This window comes from Gorilla gorilla, chromosome 21 (genome assembly GCF_029281585.2).
Source record: "Gorilla gorilla gorilla isolate KB3781 chromosome 21, NHGRI_mGorGor1-v2.1_pri, whole genome shotgun sequence".
Taxonomy (NCBI): Eukaryota; Metazoa; Chordata; class Mammalia; order Primates; family Hominidae; genus Gorilla; species Gorilla gorilla.
Genome location: NC_073245.2, coordinates 33,947,874 through 33,964,231, shown reverse-complemented (window position 1 = coordinate 33,964,231; position 16,358 = coordinate 33,947,874). Strand labels below are relative to the sequence as shown.

Here is a 16,358-nt window from a genome sequence, read left to right as displayed (position 1 = left end):
AGGAAAATGACTTCAAGGATCATGGTTTAGTGGGAAACAGAAAACCAAATACCGCATGTTCTCACTTATAAGTGGGAGATAAACAATGGGTATTCATGGCATATGTTAGCAACAATAGACACTGGAGGCTCCAAAAGTGGAGAGGGAAGGGAGAAGGGCTGGAAAGCTACCTATTGAGTACCATGTTCTCTACTTGGGTGATGGGTTAAATCAAAGCCCAAACCTCAGCCTTACATCAAAAATCTGTGTGTGTACCCTTTGAAGCTAAAATAGAATTAAATAAGCCCAGAGCGATGGCTCATGCCTTTAATCCCAGCACTTTGGGAGGCTGAGGTGGGTGGATCACTTGAGGCCAGGAGTTCGAGACCAGCCTGGCCAACACGGTGAAACCGCATCTCTATTAAAAATACAAAAATTAGCTGAGTGTCGTGGTGCTTGCCTATGATCCCAGCTACTCGGGAGGCTGAGGCAGGAGAATCGTTTGAACCCGGGAGGCCGAGGCTGCAGTGAACCAAGATCGCACCACTGCACTCCAGCCTGGGTGACAGAGCGAGACTCCGTCTCCAAAACAAAACAAAACAAAACAAAAACAAAAAAAAAAAAAAGAAAGAAAGAAAGAAAGAAAAATAAATCAATAAATAAAGTCTTTAATTTTTTATTTTAAAAGCGGACCACAGTTTAGCATCCTGAGAAATCCAATAACCATGAAAACCTCCCTACTTTGCTACAGTCTGAGGACACTCCCCAGCACTGAAGCAGAATGTCATAAGGACCTCAAGCCTGCTGTTTTCTTCTGTCTCCCATCCCAGCTCATAGTGGAGAAATCTAAATGTGGTACTTCTGTTGGTAACTTGCTGATTACCCCTGGATGCCAAGGTAGAGGGGCTGTCTTCTGATTCTTGCTCAGGTAGCACACAGGTATGCTTGACCATTGACTACTCTTACAGGACAGCAACAATATTCCTGGTCTTTCTAGACCAAGGAGGTCAGCATTCATGTCACCTCTTCCTCATTGTTAAATAAGGATTTTTCCATGCTTCTTATCAGCTATAAATGTGCTCCAGGGCTCAGTAACATCAACTCAAGTCATGAAGCAGAATTCCCCTGCTTAGCATTATATTGTTTGCTGCCGGAGAAATGAAATGATGGCTAAGATCCCCCGCCTGGAATTGCTTGCTATTGGGAAAGGAAGATACAAGTTGTTACAACCTAAATAAAGTAAAATATGTGTTATAAATTACAAGCCACACTCTAGAATTTACAAAGAGCACTTCACAGTGCATGCCTGCCTATGTGTAAGCCTGCTGTGCTTCTTGGTATCTCTTCAGATAATTCTCACACAGCCCTGATAAATTTCTATGGATGCAAGTGATTTCATCTTTCCATATGCAAAATCCAGTTTGAACTTGGGAAGGAAAAAAATGAAACACCTTAATTACAGAGATTTATGACATTTTTAACCTGAGAAAGATTAACTTTTTCTATCATTTATAATTCAGCTCCCCTAGCAACCTTATTTACAAGCCAGATCCATGTTCCCTTACGCAGCTGGCTCAATTATACAGCAGCATGAAAAATCATCTGGGCAGAGAGTATTAGCTTAAACAGAATTTGTCTTCCACGCTGGAGTATAAGCCGAATTCTGTGATAAAACACATTACCTTCGTTCTTTAATTTTTCAAAGAAGAAATGAGATGACTCTGTCAGGAGGCTGAGGAGGGGAGTCTCACTTCATTCCAGGATTGGCAACAACAGCACAGAATTCATTCCCAATGGTACCTGCTAGAGATGAGCAAATGTCTATCAACGTAAATTTTTTAAAGAAGAAAAATGCCAACCAAAGAGAGAAAATGGAAAAAGGTAAAGCACGGTGTTAGTGTCCTAAGGTGGCCAGCAGGGGGCAGCATTTCCCGTGTAAATAATTCACGAGCGCCATTTCAGAACAATGCATAGTGATTATTTTTAATTACATTAATTTCTCCTTTAATATTAATATTAATATTAATAATTAATATTAAATACCGATATTAATTAACATTAATAATTAATATTAAATATTAATAATTAATGATTAACAATGAATATTAATATTCAATATTAATATTTAATATTTAATATCCTGTAATCCCTGGACAATCCGTGTCCTGGCAACATTTTGTCTTCCTCTAAGCGCCTGGCTCCGCTGTTCTCAGGAGTGGGTTCTGAAGTCTCTGGAGAACAGGATACGTGGAGGGTTAGGAAGGGGCCAGGCCTAGAGATGGGAGACTCCCTCCCGGAGCAGGTGGAGGCACAGGACCATTCGCTACCCCATCTGCCGACACCTGCGGGGGAGCCCAGGCATTCTTTGTAAGCCCTCCTGACCACCTGGCTCAAAGAAAACAGAAGCATGGAGGCCGCCAAGTATTTTCAAGAAATAACCCCATGAACATGGCATCACTTTTTAAGAAAGGGGCTTGGGGCAGGCAGAGGAGAGAAGGGAGAGCAAACTGAGAGCCAAGTTTCCAGACAGTCCTGCAGGAGGAGAGGATGCAGCTGCCCAGAGGGAAGCAGGATCACATTTAAGGAAGTGTGTGGGGTCCCTGGATGACACCAGCACCCAGTGCGGCTCTGTCTGGCAACCGCTCCCAAGGTGGGAGGAGTGGGTGTCCCCTGTGTGTCAGTGGGCAGCTCCTGCTGAACCCGCAGCTCACTAGGGAGCCTGACAGTGGGGCCATGCACCTGACACTCCTCACTGCTTGTGGACCTGGCAAGGCAAGGAGCAGAAAACAGAGCCACTTGAAGGCTTTCTGTCTGCGTCTGTGTGCAGTGTGGATTTAGTTGTGCTTTTTTCTTGCTGGGAGAGCACGGCCACCACTTACAAGCAGTGTCACCCTCGTGGGTGGCGAGGACAGAACAGGAGCCTCTGCTCTCTGTACCTATCTGGGCCCGGTGGGCTCCCCTGTCCTGGCTTCCATCTGTCTCAGCGACCATTCAGCTGTGCGCAGGAACTCATGTTGCTTAGAAAAGCCAAATCCAGCCCTTGTCTCTGCCTCCTCTGGTCTCATGATGTGCATCTGTTACCTTGAAACTGGAAACCAGTCTATCAATGTCTGTGCCAATGTTTTATTCCCTCCCCAACCTCCTTCCCCATACGACTTTTTATTTATGTAGGATGTGTGCTGTCTAATGATGGGATGACCACACTTTTCCATGTTCTAAAAGTGCTCCTCTCCCGCAGGGTCCCAGGGCTGGTGGTTGCTTTGGGTCTACAGCTACGTCTTACCCACCTCCTGCCTCAAAAGCCTGTGTGGTGGCAAAGCCGGTGTGGGGCTGGGGAACGCAGCGTTCTCCAGTAGGGGGACCCAGCTCTCCTTCTGCAATGCAGGCAAAGGCCTAGATGCCAGTGTGACCTCCCACAAGGCATGGCTTCCAGACTCCCCAACCAGAAGTGATGCTTTTTTGCCTCGGGCCCTGGGTTTGAAGCAGCCTGGCTTTCTCTTGGTAAGTGGCTGGTGTCTTAGCAGCTGCAATCTGAGCTCAGCCACCTACACACCACCGTGGCTGACACTTTCATTAAAAAGTTTCCTGAGACGACTTGCGTGCATGTTGATTTCATGATCAGCGCCGCTGAGAAGAACCCCTGAGCCGGTGGGGTGGGGCTGGAAGCAGCAGGTGCAGTGATGGGGCTGGGTGCCCAGGAGGCCTCAGTGCTCAATCAGGCCAAGGTGGCCAAGCCCAGGCTGCAGGGAAGGCCGGCCTGGGGGGTGTGGGTGAGCACAGGCAGGCGCCAGCTGGGCAGTGTTAGGATGCTGGAGCAGCATCCGTATCTCCACTGAGTGGGGTAGTCTGGTTGGGGCAGGGACCGCTGTTGCTTTGGCAGAGAGAGATGATCCCCACTGGGGAGAGGCTGTTCTGACTCTGCAGGTGGGACAGGGACAGATGGCCACCAGGGTGACCCAGCTGATCTTCCTTTGCTATGCTAAGCCCTGGGACATGGAGGATTCCCGCCACACACAGCCTGGGCCCGGGTTCTTACCTGTGGCCACTGCTCTGGCACGAGCCCCTCAGTCTTGGGTGGTTTCTGCCTGGTCCAGGATTTGGTGTTGCTGCTGAGTCCAGCCTTTCCACCACCTCCACATGGGCCGTGGGTGTTGTCAGCTGCCTCCCGCCTTGGCTTCAGTAGCTCACCCAGCTTACAGGGGAGCTGCCCTGGGCTGGAGATGGGCATGCACCCTGGGTCCTACTTGAATGAATGCAGCTTGAGGAGACCCAGCCATATCCACTGGGCCACAGGTTACCCTCGGCAATGCCCACATCAGCCGTCAGCCTGAGCCTCCCCAGGAGAGCAAGGCTCACACAACAAAGGCTGCCCATAGCCAATGAGGTGGCTGAGCCCAGCCAGGACCTTTCTCAGACTCCCAGGATGTGGCTCTGCTCGTGAGCTGCCTGGTCAGCTCTCTCGGGGTGAGAGGGGCTTGTCACATGGGCCCCTGCCTGCAGTGTGACCCTTCTCAGGTTCTCTCAGCAGCCCTGCCTGCAGAGTGTCACCACCACCATGATAATTTCCCTGACACTGCGAGGGTAGGGGGACGTCCTGGGTAGAGACAGGGCCCGTGGCAGCAGCAGGCTCAGGGGCGCCCTGCACTGGTGGGCTGGGAACCTGATGGAGACCATGCCAAGGGCTGGACAAGGGGACGAGCCTCCATCCTGGCCTCTCCGCAGGCCTCAGCAGCCCCTCCCACAGGCAGAAGGGTTGACACTGGGTTCTGCCCTCACTGCAAGAGCTGCAAGTGCCACGTGCTGTTCTGCCCAATCTGGTGTCTGCAGGTGAGGAAAGGGCTGCCGCTGGTCCGCTTCTGAGTGTTCAGCACCTAAGAGTGACAGCACTGTCTGTCCCTACCCTCCGGGTCCTTTTTGAAAATCAAACCCATGCTCACAGGCCGATTTTTTTTTCTTTTAGAGACAGGGTCTCACTTTGTCACCCAAGCTGGAGTGAGTGCAGTGGTGCGATTATAGCTCAATGCAGCCTCCAATTCCCGGACTCAAGGGAGCTTCCTGCCTCAGCCTGCCAAGTAGCTTGGACTATAGCTGTGTGTTTTATTATTATTTTGTAGACATGGGGTCTTGCTATGTTGTCCAGGCTATTCTCAAAATTCCCGGCCTCAAGCAATCCTCCCGCCTCAGCCTCTCAAAGGTTGGGATTACAGGTCTGAGGCAAGGCACCCAGCTCAGCCACAGAGCCCTACTGCATCTCTCTTACTAGGAGCAAGAGCTGACTGCCCCCTCATCCCCATTCCAGAGTGTTGGGGCTGTGTTCAGCTGAGGCCAGGCCACTGGCATGGCCCAGGGAGCAGGATCATTCACTGCTGCCCCAAATCTGAGATTGTTCCACCTTGACAAGGCTTCCTCATCCAATCCCTTTACTTGACAGCTGGGGAAACCAATGCACACAGAGCACCCCCAGCTCACTCGGGGTCTCAGAGCTGATCCATGAGCAGAGGCTGAGATCCTGGGATCTTGTCCCCCAGCCTCCCTGCAAGCTTACTCCCTTTCTGCTGGGAGAAATGGGGCCGGACCTCGACCAGCAGCCCTGGCCTGGACATGACTGTGCTCATGCAGGTATTGAGGCTGAGATGCCCCGGCATCATATGTTTTTCTTTTCTTTTTTTTTTTTTTTTTTTGAGATGATGTCTCACTCTGTCACCCAAGCTGGAGTGCAGTGGCATGATATTGGCTCGCTGCAACCTCTGCCTCCCCGTTAAAGTGATTCTCCTGCCTCAGCCTTCTAAGTAGCTGGGCCTACAGGCTTGTACCACCACGCCTGACTAATTTTTGTATTTTTACTAGAGACGGGGTTTCCCCATGTTGGCCAGGCTCGTGTCAAACTCCTGACCTCACGTAATCCACCTGCCTTGGCCTCCCAAAGTGCTAGGATTACAGGCATGAGCCATGGCATCACTTAAATGTAGTGAGAGGCCAGGTATGGTGACGCATGCCTGTAATCCCAGTACTTTGAGAGGACGAGGCTATCAGATCACCTAAGGTCAGGAGTTCGAGACCAGCCTGGCCAACATGGTGAAACCATGTCTCTACAAAAAGATAGAAAAAAATATCCCTGCATGGTGGTGAGTACCTGTAGTCCCAGTTACTCAGGAGGCTGAGGCATGAGAATCGCTTAAATCTCGGAGGCGGAGGCTGCAATGAGCTGAGATGGCGCCACTGCACTCCAGCCTGGGTGACAGAGCAAGACTTTGTCTCGAAATAATTAAATAAATAAATATGGCCGAGCATGGTGCCTTAGACCTGTAGTCCCAACACTTCGCGAGGCTGAGGCAGGTGGCTCATGAGCTCAGGAGCCCGAGACCAGCCTGGCCAAGATGGTGAAACACTGTCTCTACTAAAAATACAAAAATTAGCCAGCTGTGGTGGCAGGCACCTGTAATCCCAGCTACTTGGGACACTGAGGCAGGAGAATCACTTGAAACTGGAAGTCAGAGGTTGCAGGGAGCTGAGATTGCACCACTGCAGTCTAGCCTGGGTGATGGAGCAAGACTCCATCTCAAATAAATAAATTAATTAATACAGAGCAAGATTCCATCTTAAATAAATAAATAAACATACACTTGTAATCCTAGCACTTCGGGAGGCTAAGACAGGTCGATCACCTGAGGTCAGGAGTTCGAGACCAGCCTGACCAATATGGCAAAACTCCATCTCTACTAAAAATACAAAAATTAGCTGGGCGTTTTGACATGTGCCTGTAGTCCCAGCTACTTGGGAGGCTGAGACAGCAGAATTGCTTGAACCCAGGAGGTGGAGGTTGCAGTGAGCCGAGATCTCGGCTGCACTTCAGCCTGGGTGACAGAGTGAGACTCTGTCTCAAAAGGAATAAATAAAATACAAAATAAAAAAAAATGTAGTAAGATTGCAGAGTCGTGCCGCGGAAGCGTGCTGGTCCTATCCATGCAGTGAAGGCTGATTTCATACACAAATGTCACAAGAATTTTTTTTCTTTTTCTTTTTTTTTGAGACAGAGTCTCGCTCTGTCACCCAGGCTGGAGTGCAGTGGCACAATCTCAGCTCACTGCAAGCTCTGCCTCCCAGGTTTATGCTGTTCTCCTGCCTCAGCCTCCCGAGTAGCTGGGACTACAGGCCTGTGCAGCAGATGCTGGGGGGCCACTAGGCCCAGGCAGTCTTGGGACCTGTGTCTCTCCTGCTGTGCATCCATACTGGGTGCTTTAGAAATGGCAGGCAGACCAGAAGCCCCTGTTGCAAGTGAGGACAAAGTGTGGGAAGGCCATGAGGGTCTGCAGTCCTAGATGGCCTTGTCCTCAACCTGCAATGCACTGCTGATGTGCTAGAATGCCACCTCCTTCTCCCGGTCCAGGTCTTCAGCAGTGACCCGGTACCCCAGCTCTAAGGGAGGTGGCAGCATCAAAGGCTCCCCTCGCCTGCGTGGCAGCAGGGGAAACTTGCGTCTACAGGGCCTAGAGGCCTGGGATCTGGGGGAGCCACCCCTGGGGGCGAGTGTCTGCCCTGGTGCTGTATCTGCCATCTTTTCACAATGGGTGTGACCCGAAGAGACAGCCTGAGGTCTGTCCTCACTCACTGTGTTTAAGGAACTGAGGGTCAGCTGGCAGTGTGATGAGGCTGGCCCCCTCCTCCGCTTTCGTTCCGGGAGGCCTCCCGTAGAGCTGTAGGAGCTTGAGATGGCCTTTCGTTTGGGGCACGAGCTGGTCCGGGAGGTCTGGGATCTCTGGTTCTGACCTCTGGGCACCTGCTGCAGCTGTGGCTGAGGCCCAGAAATGTGAAGGGCCTCCATCCACTCCAGTAGTGACCCCAACATGGGGTTCAATGTGGAGGGGGGAGGGGCTGCTGTGGCAGCTGCAGGAGCAGAAGTGCCAGGCCTTGTTCTTGCCATGCCAGCATCCATGCTTGCAGCTGGGAAGGGGGCAGGAATCAGCGAGGTGACCTGGGCTGAGTCCTGGGAGTGGCAATAGGTGGCAGGAAGGGGATCTGAGGAGGAGAACAGGGGGCTTGGTGGTCTGTGCTTCTTCCCAGACACGGGAGCTGTAGAGGGGACCTCTGCAGCAGGTGCTGGGGGGGCACTAGGCCCAGGCAGTCTTGGGACTTGTGTCTCTCCTGCTATGCATCCATACTGGGTGCTTTAGAAAGAGGCAGACCAGAAGCCTCTGTTGCAAGTGAGGACAAAGTGTGGGAAGGCCGTGAGGGTCTGCAGTCTGAGATGGCCTTGTCCTCAACCTGCAGTGCACTGCTGATGCGCTGGAATGCTGCCTCCTTCTCCCGGTCCAGGTCTTCAGCAGTGACCTGGTACCCCAGCTCTAAGGGAGGTGGCAGCATCAAAGGCTCCCCTTGCCTGCGTGGTAGCAGGGGAAACTTGCATCTAGGGGGCCTAGAGGCCTGGGATCTGGGGGTGCCACCCCTGGGGGCGAGTGTCTACCCTGGTGCTGTATCTGCCATCTTTTCACAATGGGTGTGACCCGAAGAGACAGCCTGAGGTCCGTCCTCACTCACTGTGTTTGAGGAACTGAGGGTCAGCTGGCAGTGGGATGAGGCTGGCCCCCTCCTCCGCTTTCGTTCCGGGAGGCCTCCCGTAGAGCTGTAGGGGCTCGAGACAGCATTTCGTTCGGGGCACGAGCTGGTCCGGGAGGTCTGAGATCTCTGGTTCTGACCTCTGGGCACCTGCTGCAGCTGTGGCTGAGGCCCAGAAATGTGAACTGCCTCCATCCACTCCAGTAGTGACCCCAACATGGGGTTCAATGTGGAGGGGGGAGGGGCTGCTGCGGCAGCTGCAGGAGCAGAAGTGCCAGGCCTTGTTCTTGCCATGCCGGCATCCATGCTTGCAGCTGGGAAGGGGGCAGGAATCAGTGAGGTGACCTGGGCTGAGTCCTGGGAGTGGGAAGAGGTGGCAGGAAGGGGATCTGAGGAGGAGAACAGGTGGGCTGGTGGTCTGTGCTTCTTCCCAGACATGGGAGCTGTAGAGGGGACCTCTGCAGCAGATGCTAAGGGGGCCAGTAGGCCCAGGCAGTCTTGGGACTTGTGTGTCTCCTGCTGTGCATCCATACTGGGTGCTATAGAAATGGCAGGCAGACCAGAAGTCCCTGTTGCAAGTGAGGACAAAGTGTGGGAAGGCCGTGAGGGTCTGCAGTCTGAGATGGCCTTGTCCTCAACCTGCAGTGCACTCTTGATGCGCTGGAATGCTGCCTCCTTCTCCCGGTCCAGGTCTTCAACAGTGACCCGGTACCCCCAGCTCTAAGGGAGGTGGCAGCATCAAAGGCTCCCCTCGCCTGCGTGGCAGCAGGGGAAACTTGTGTGTACTGGGCCTAGAGGCCTCGGATATGGAGGAGTCATTCCTGAGGGTGAGTGTCTGCCCTGGTGCTATATCTGCTGCCTTTTCACACTGGGTGTGACCCGAAGAGACAGCCTGAGGCCTGTCCTCACTCACTGTCTTTGAGGAACTGAGGGTCAGCTGGCTGTGGGTTGAGGCTGGCCCCCTCCTCCGCTTTAGTTCCGGGAGGCCTCCCGTAGAGCTGTAGGGGCTCGAGATAGCATTTCGTTTGGGATACGAGCTGGTCCGGGAGGTCTGGGATCTCTGGTTATATCTGATTTCTGACCTCTGGGCATGGAGGTCTGTCTGCAGAGGCCTGGGCCTGGGCACAAAGGGAGAGAGGCCTCCATTGCCCCGCAGGGGCCGAAATGAAGACCGTGCATCCCTGGTGACCTCGGGGACCCTTCTCTGATCATCAGGATTTTCTTGGACTCTAGGGTCCTTGTCCTGCTCAGGCATCCCTGCCCCGCTCTCCTTGAGGGCCCTCAACACTATCTTCCCCGGACACAAGTCTGGGGACAGCCGGGTGTTTTGGACCCCAAAGGGGTGACTCCCGGCTCCTGGGCCCCACAGAGAGTCCTTGTGCTCAGTGTAGTGGCTGAGCTGGAGGACGCCCTGAAACTCGGAGCACACAGCACTGGCTTGCTGTGGTACCTGTACAATCAAATTGAAAGCAGGATCCCAGGAAGGAAAGCAGGGCTTGCAGGATCACGGAAAACCTTCTTAGAGTTGTCTTGACACCCCTGATGTCAAGTGGCCGGGTGCTTGTAGGATGGCCTGCCACTCAGTCCACAGGCAGGAGCAACGGGGAGATCCCACAAGCAAAGTGAACTGGGGGATGGGCTGAACGGGCTCCAGGCAACTGAGCCCTACTGGCAGGTCCTTGGCCTGGGCCCGAGCAGGAAGGAGGGGCACAGAGTGCCCAGGTAACCGCTCCTGGAAGCAGTGGGGAACCGTCGGTTGCTTGAACTCTCGAGAGCTGGGCTCTGAGCGTCCTCGTCCAGCCGCCAACTCAGCCAAAGGCTAAGCCAGCAGTTTCTTCTGTTGCCGGGCAACGCGCCTTTTAAACCTGAGGGAGTGGGCGCGTGAGCACTTAATGGCGCCCGTGACAGAGCGAGCCTAACGGATTAATAAGCGCAGCCAGGTACCCGCGCGAGGCACTTGCTGGTAATGGCGGGAGGCGGACGTGGGGGGTCATGCAATAGGTACTGGAAGGAGAGACACGGGCACAAAGGTCGCGGGAGGAACAGGTGCCCACAATGGTGGCAGATCTGCCCGTGGATCACTGAAGATTCCTGCTCTCCTGCTGAGGTGGAGATTACAGTGAGCTGAGATCGCACCATTGCACTCCAGCCTGGGCAACAAGTGCAAAACTCAGTCTCCAAATAAAGAAAAAGAAAAAAAAAGAGGCCGGGCGTGGTGGCTTATGCCTATAATCCTAGCACTTTGGGAGGTCGGGGCGGACGGATCACGAGACCAGGAGTTGGAGACCAGCCTGGCCAACATAGCGAAACCCCGTCTCTAGTAAAAATACAAATTTAGTCAGTCATGGTGGCACGCGCCTGTAGTCCCAGCTACTCCGGCGGCTGAGACACGAGAATCACTTGAACCCGGGGGTGGGGAAGGGATTGTGATGTGCCGAGATCGCGCCACTGCACTCCAGCCAGGGCAACAGAGCCAGACTCTTTTTTTTTTTTTTTTTTTTTTTTTTTGAGACGCAGTCTCCCTCTATCGCCCAGGCTGGATTCCAGTGGCCTGATCTCGGCTCACCGCAAGCTCCGCCTACCGGGTTCACGGCATTCTCCTGCCTCAGCCTCTGGAGTAGCTCGGACTACAGGCGCCCGCCACCACACCCGGCTAATTTTTTGTATTTTCAGTAGAGACGGGGTTTCACCGTGTTAGCCAGGATGGTCTTGATCTCCTGACCTCGTGATCAGCCCGCCTCAGCCTACCAAAGTGCTGGGATTAAAGGCGTCAGCCACCGCGCCGGGCCGAGACTCTGTCTTAAAAAAAAAGGCCAGGCGCGGTGGCACTTTGGAAGGCGGAGGCGGGCGGATCACGATGTCAGGAGTGGGAGACCAGCCTGGCCAACATAGCGAAACCCCGTCTCTACTAAAACTACAAAAAATTAGCCGGGCGTGGTGGCGGGCGCCTGTAGTCCCAGCTACTCCGGAGGCTGAGGCAGGAGAATGGCGTGAACTCGGGAGGCGGAGCTTGCAGTCACCCGAGATCTCACCACTGCACTCCAGCCTGGGTGACAGTGCGAACCTCCACCTCAAAAAAAAAAAAAAAAAAAAAAAAAAGAGAGAGAGAGACAGAGAGAAAAAGGTTTATTGATTTAATGTACTTTTATGCCTGTGTTCTTCAATTTGCTTAGGAAAGACCCACACTTGAGAGCTGGGACTGTGGCCCTGATTGTGGACATGAAATATGTGGTTTCTTGCAAAAACTAGACACTGAATAATTACGATTTAGTTGAGCTAGAAATCCATTTGGTTTCTTCCATATTTTTCCAAAATTTTCATCTTTTTTTTTTTTTTTTTGACATGGAGTTTCGCTCTTGTCTCCCAGGCTGGAGTGCAATGGCGCGATCTCAGCACCTGCTGGCAATGGCGGGAGGCTGGGGGACGCCCACGGGATAGGTACTGGAAGGAGAGGCGCGCGCACAGAAGACTTGGGAAGACCTGGCGCGCACAATGGCTGCAGATCCGCCAGTGGATCACTGAAGATTCCTGCTCTCCTGCTGAGGCGGGGATTGCAGTGAGCTGAGATCACACCATTGCACTCCAACCTGGGCAACAAGAGCGAAACTTCGTCACACACACACAAACACACACACACACACACACACACGAAAGAAAGAAAGAAAAAATAGTGGCCAGGCGTGGAGGCTCACGCATCCCAGCACTTTGGGAGGTCGGGGCGGGCGGATCACGAGATCAGGAGTTGGAGACCAGCCTGGCCAACAGAGTGAAACCCCGTCTCTAGTAAAAATACAAATTTAGTCAGACGTGGTGGCACGCGCCTGTAGTCCCAGCTACTCCGGCGGCAGAGACAGGAAAATCACTTGAACCCGGGGGCGGGGAAGGGATTGTGATGTGCCGAGATCGCGCCACTGCACTCCAGCCTGGGCAACAGAGTCAGACTCTCTCTCTCTCTCTCTCTCTTTTTTTTTTTTTTTTTTTTTTTTGAGATGGAGTCTCCCTCTGTCGCCCAGCCTGGATTCCAGTGGCCTGATCTCGGCTCACCGTAAGCTCCGCCTACCGGGTTCACGCCATTCTCCTGCCTCAGCCTCTGGAGTAGTTGGGACTACAGGCGCCCGCCACCACACCCGGCTAATTTTTTGTATTTTTAGTAGAGACGGGGTTTCACTGTGTTAGCCAGGATGGTCTTGATCTCCTGACGTCGTGATCCGCCCTCCCAAAGTGCTGGGATTACAGGCCTAGGCCTCCCAAAGTGCTGGGATTACAGGCGTGAGCCACCGCGCCCGGTGTTGAAACTCTCTTCAGGCATTTTCTTCGGCCTTCGGGTCCATCCTCTCTGTCTCCTCCTTGACCTCCTCATCTCCTCCTCGCCACTGCCTTGGGGACCTTGGCCAGGCTCATGGTATCCAGCAGCCACTCAATGTCAATACCTCCATGTTCATCTCTCAGCCCACCCTTGCCCGTGAACCCATGCTTATTTATTTATTTATTTTATACGTGCACCCATGCTGTTCAGGTCTGATGAAGTATCCAAAATCAAGCTTCTGACCATCCCCAAACCTGCCCCTTCTGCAGGGTTTACCTCGCTAGTCGGCGCCATCCTTGATTCTTCTCTTTCTCCCACCCAGGCCATCATCTCTTGCCTGGTTGATACCCACAGCCTCCCCTTTGGACTTTATCCTTATCCCCGTCATAGCTGCCAGAGGGACCCTGTGAAAACACTCCCCAGCCTGCTCATTCCTCTGCCCTAAGCCTGCATGGCACAGAGCAAAAGCCAGTTGTTATGGGACCTAGGAGGTCCTGTGGGGTGGGCCCCAGCCTGCATCTTCATCCTCTTCTCCCCACCCCACTCCATTCACTCTCTGCCTATTGCTCACCAGCCTATACCACCTGCCTCAGGGCCTTTGCACTGACCATTTAGGCCACATTCCAGGCTCTTTTCACACATTGCCTCCTCTGAGAAGCCCTCCCTGACCACTCTGCCCATACCTCATGCCTCTTGATTCCCCTTACCTGGCTTGTGGTTTCAGCACTTTCCCTGTGTGTGTTTGTTTTTCTTGGCATGAGGGCAGGACCTAAGTGTCTGTTTCCTGTTGATTCCCCAGTGCCAGGCATGCAGTGCAAACTCTAGAAATATTTTTTGCATGCAGGAATGAGTGATTGAATGCAGCAAGGGTCTGGAGGCTGAGGACCAGGCAGACAGACATTCAGAGTTGCTGGAACGGGAAAGAGACAGGGAGTCAGACTGGTCATGCAAGGTCCTGGGCCTGCCCTTGGGTCCTGGGGAGCCACGGAAGGTTGTGGGTGCCAGAGGGTTGTGGTCAGAGCCACGGTCAGGGGCCTTCTGAGACCTGTGCCCCCTCCCCACCCTCCTTCCCCACCTCCTCAGGCCAGCTCTGGGGTCTCAGCAGGTGGTCCACAACATGACCTCCGAGTTCTTCTCTGCCCAGCTCCGGGCCCAGATCTCTGACGACACCACTCACCCGATCTCCTACTACAAGCCTGAGTTCTACATGCCGGATGACGGGGGCACTGCTCACCTGTCTGTCGTCGCAGAGGACGGCAGTGCTGTGTCCGCCACCAGCACCATCAACCTCTAGTAGGGGCTGCTGGGCCGCCTGGGTGGGAAAGGGCCAGGGGCGGGTGGCCAAGGGACTGCCCACTTATCCAGTAAGGTGGATCCATCACCTCTTTTCCTGGTGGGAAACTGAGGCCCAACCTTGGTAGCTTATCCTGAGCCTCTCAATGAGTATGTTTGAGCCTCAGTGGGTGGATAGGGACCAGGCTGGGCCAGGCAAGGTCGGGCACTGTCTGACCTGGCTGGGCGGTAGCTTTGGCTCCAAGGTGCGCTCCCCAGTCAGCGGGATCCTGCTCAATAATGAAATGGACGACTTCAGCTCTACCAGCATCACCAACGAGTTTGGGGTACCCCCCTCACCTGCCAATTTCATCCAGCCAGGTATGGGGTGGAGGTCCGGGGGTGGGGGACTGGGGTGGAGAGGGGCGGGTGTCCTGGGCAGGCAGCTGACGGGCATCCCTGTCTTCTCCCATCGGCCGCAGGAAAGCAGCCGCTCTCATCCATGTGCCCGATGATCATGGTGGGCCAGGACGGCCAGGTCCGGATGGTGGTGGGAGCTGCTGGGGGCACGCAGATCACCACGGCCACTGCACTGGTATGTGTCACACCTTTTCTCCCTGGCCGTGCCCACCCTGCACAGCCCCCAAGCCATGCTGATCACACTCCCATGCCCCAGGCCATCATCTACAACCTCTGGTTCGGCTATGACGTGAAGTGGGCTGTGGAGGAGCCCCGGCTGCACAACCAGCTTCTGCCCAACGTCACGACAGTGGAGAGAAACATTGACCAGGTGGGCTGGGGGTTAGAGAAACTGAGTCACGGTGTGGGGCCCCAGGGCATCCTGGGCTGGAGGCCTGGATCATCACAGAGTGGACAATGGTTGGTGTCCTCTCTCTAGTGCCTGGGCCATCTGGAGCCCCTGTGCCATGAGGACCAAACCCCTTGAGACCCAGCAGGCCCCAACCTGCTCTTCCTGATGACCTGGCCTGAAATGGCACCACCTGGGCTGAGGCCTGTGACCACACAGGTGTGGTTCAGGTGGCATCTGGAGCCCTGCTCAGGCTTCCCCTCTCCTCCCACCCCCAGGAAGTGACTGCAGCCCTGGAGACCCGGCACCATCACACCCAGATCGCATCCACCTTCATCGCTGTGGTGCAAGCCATCGTCCGCATGGCTGGTGGCTGGGCAGCTGCCTCGGACTCCAGGAACGGCGGGGAAACTGCTGGCTACTGATTGCTCCAGGCGGACAAGGCTGACAAGCAATCCAGGGACAAAATACTCACCAGGACGAGGAAGAGGACTTTGGGGGACGGGCTTCTCCTGTGAGCAGCAGAGCAGCACAATAAATGAGGCCACTGTGCCAGGCTCCAGGTGGCCTCCCTGGCCTGTCTCCCCACTCTCTGGGCCTCAGTGTATTGTGTGTGAAATGGAGCCATCTGGCTGGGGAGGAACAGAGAGGTGGGATTCGGAGATCTTCACAATGCGGGCACTGGAACTAGCCTCAGCATCTTCAGCATGGGGAGAGCCAGGCACATGGCTGGGGGCCAGGGGAAGGTTCACACCAAGCCCTGCCCCTTTCCACCCTGATCCCTTGGACTTTGGGGCCAGGCCCTCCCTTACTGGGGCTGGGCAGTGACACTACCTAGGATCAGCCACCAGGGGGTGCCACGACCCTGGCACTTTCTTAGGCAGAGGGTGGCCAGCTGATGCTGGGAACCCGGGCGCCTTCTCAGACCCGTAGGCGTCCAGCTCACCCTGCCGAGGACACTGGATGTGAAGCTGAGGTCCGAGGAATGGGGACTGGGCAACAGGCTGGAGGAAAACATCTCGGTCAGAGCCACGCCCCTGGGGGGTTTCCAAGAGCAAGCCCAGAGTGAAACCCAAGCTTGTGATCCTCTCCAGAGGGAGGCCTGGTTCTCAGGGAACAGCAAACGGGAAGATGTCCCCAGATCCCAGGGATCAGGGCTTGGACCAGCCGGGGACGCAGCCCAGAGGGAGTGGGTCCAGAAGGAAATAGCTAGACACAGCAGCCTTCACCATCCGCAGCCCCTCCAGGCCTCCCTCAGGGCCTGCTCCCTCCTCTGTGCACAGTTCCAACACCTGGGGCAGGGTTCTGGGAAGGGCTGGTGGAGGTGGGCTGGTGAGGGGTGGTGATCACAGCCCAGCACCTGGATATCACCAGGGGCACTGGGGCCAGGGGCCAGGTGAGGCCAGGTCGGGGCTATCCTTCAGGAGCCCCAAAAACCTG

General features: G+C 54.5%; 1 protein-coding gene, 1 long non-coding RNA gene and 1 pseudogene across 11 annotated transcripts; 1 reads left to right on the top strand and 2 right to left on the bottom strand.

The window, feature by feature from the left end:
- Positions 1-712: 712 nt before the first annotated feature.
- LOC129529024 (uncharacterized) lies at positions 713-5,833 on the bottom strand. Its single transcript, XR_008674411.2, has 4 exons — positions 4,016-5,833; positions 2,916-3,067; positions 1,662-1,779; positions 713-1,176 (listed from the first exon to the last, which is right to left on the bottom strand). It is a non-coding gene; the product is annotated as an uncharacterized lncRNA (long non-coding RNA).
- A 2,573-nt stretch (positions 5,834-8,406) lies between these two features.
- LOC115931740 (putative POM121-like protein 1) lies at positions 8,407-13,132 on the bottom strand (annotated as a pseudogene).
- Positions 10,360-15,530, top strand: GGTLC1 (gamma-glutamyltransferase light chain 1). Of its 10 annotated transcripts, none has more exons than XM_063702496.1 (7): positions 10,362-10,472; positions 13,638-13,790; positions 13,983-14,131; positions 14,364-14,491; positions 14,593-14,705; positions 14,787-14,900; positions 15,197-15,530. In XM_063702496.1, the coding sequence occupies exons 3-7, from the start codon at positions 14,046-14,048 to the stop codon at positions 15,341-15,343; spliced, it is 588 nt and encodes a 195-aa protein (XP_063558566.1). In that variant the 5' UTR covers positions 10,362-10,472; positions 13,638-13,790; positions 13,983-14,045; the 3' UTR covers positions 15,344-15,530. The 10 variants fall into 10 exon arrangements, with proteins under 10 accessions (XP_030860574.2, XP_063558563.1, XP_063558562.1 ...); XM_063702495.1 differs by having other exon boundaries at positions 13,922-14,131; XM_063702493.1 differs by having other exon boundaries at positions 10,361-10,472; positions 13,944-14,131; positions 14,593-14,900.
- The last annotated feature ends 828 nt before the right edge of the window (positions 15,531-16,358 follow it).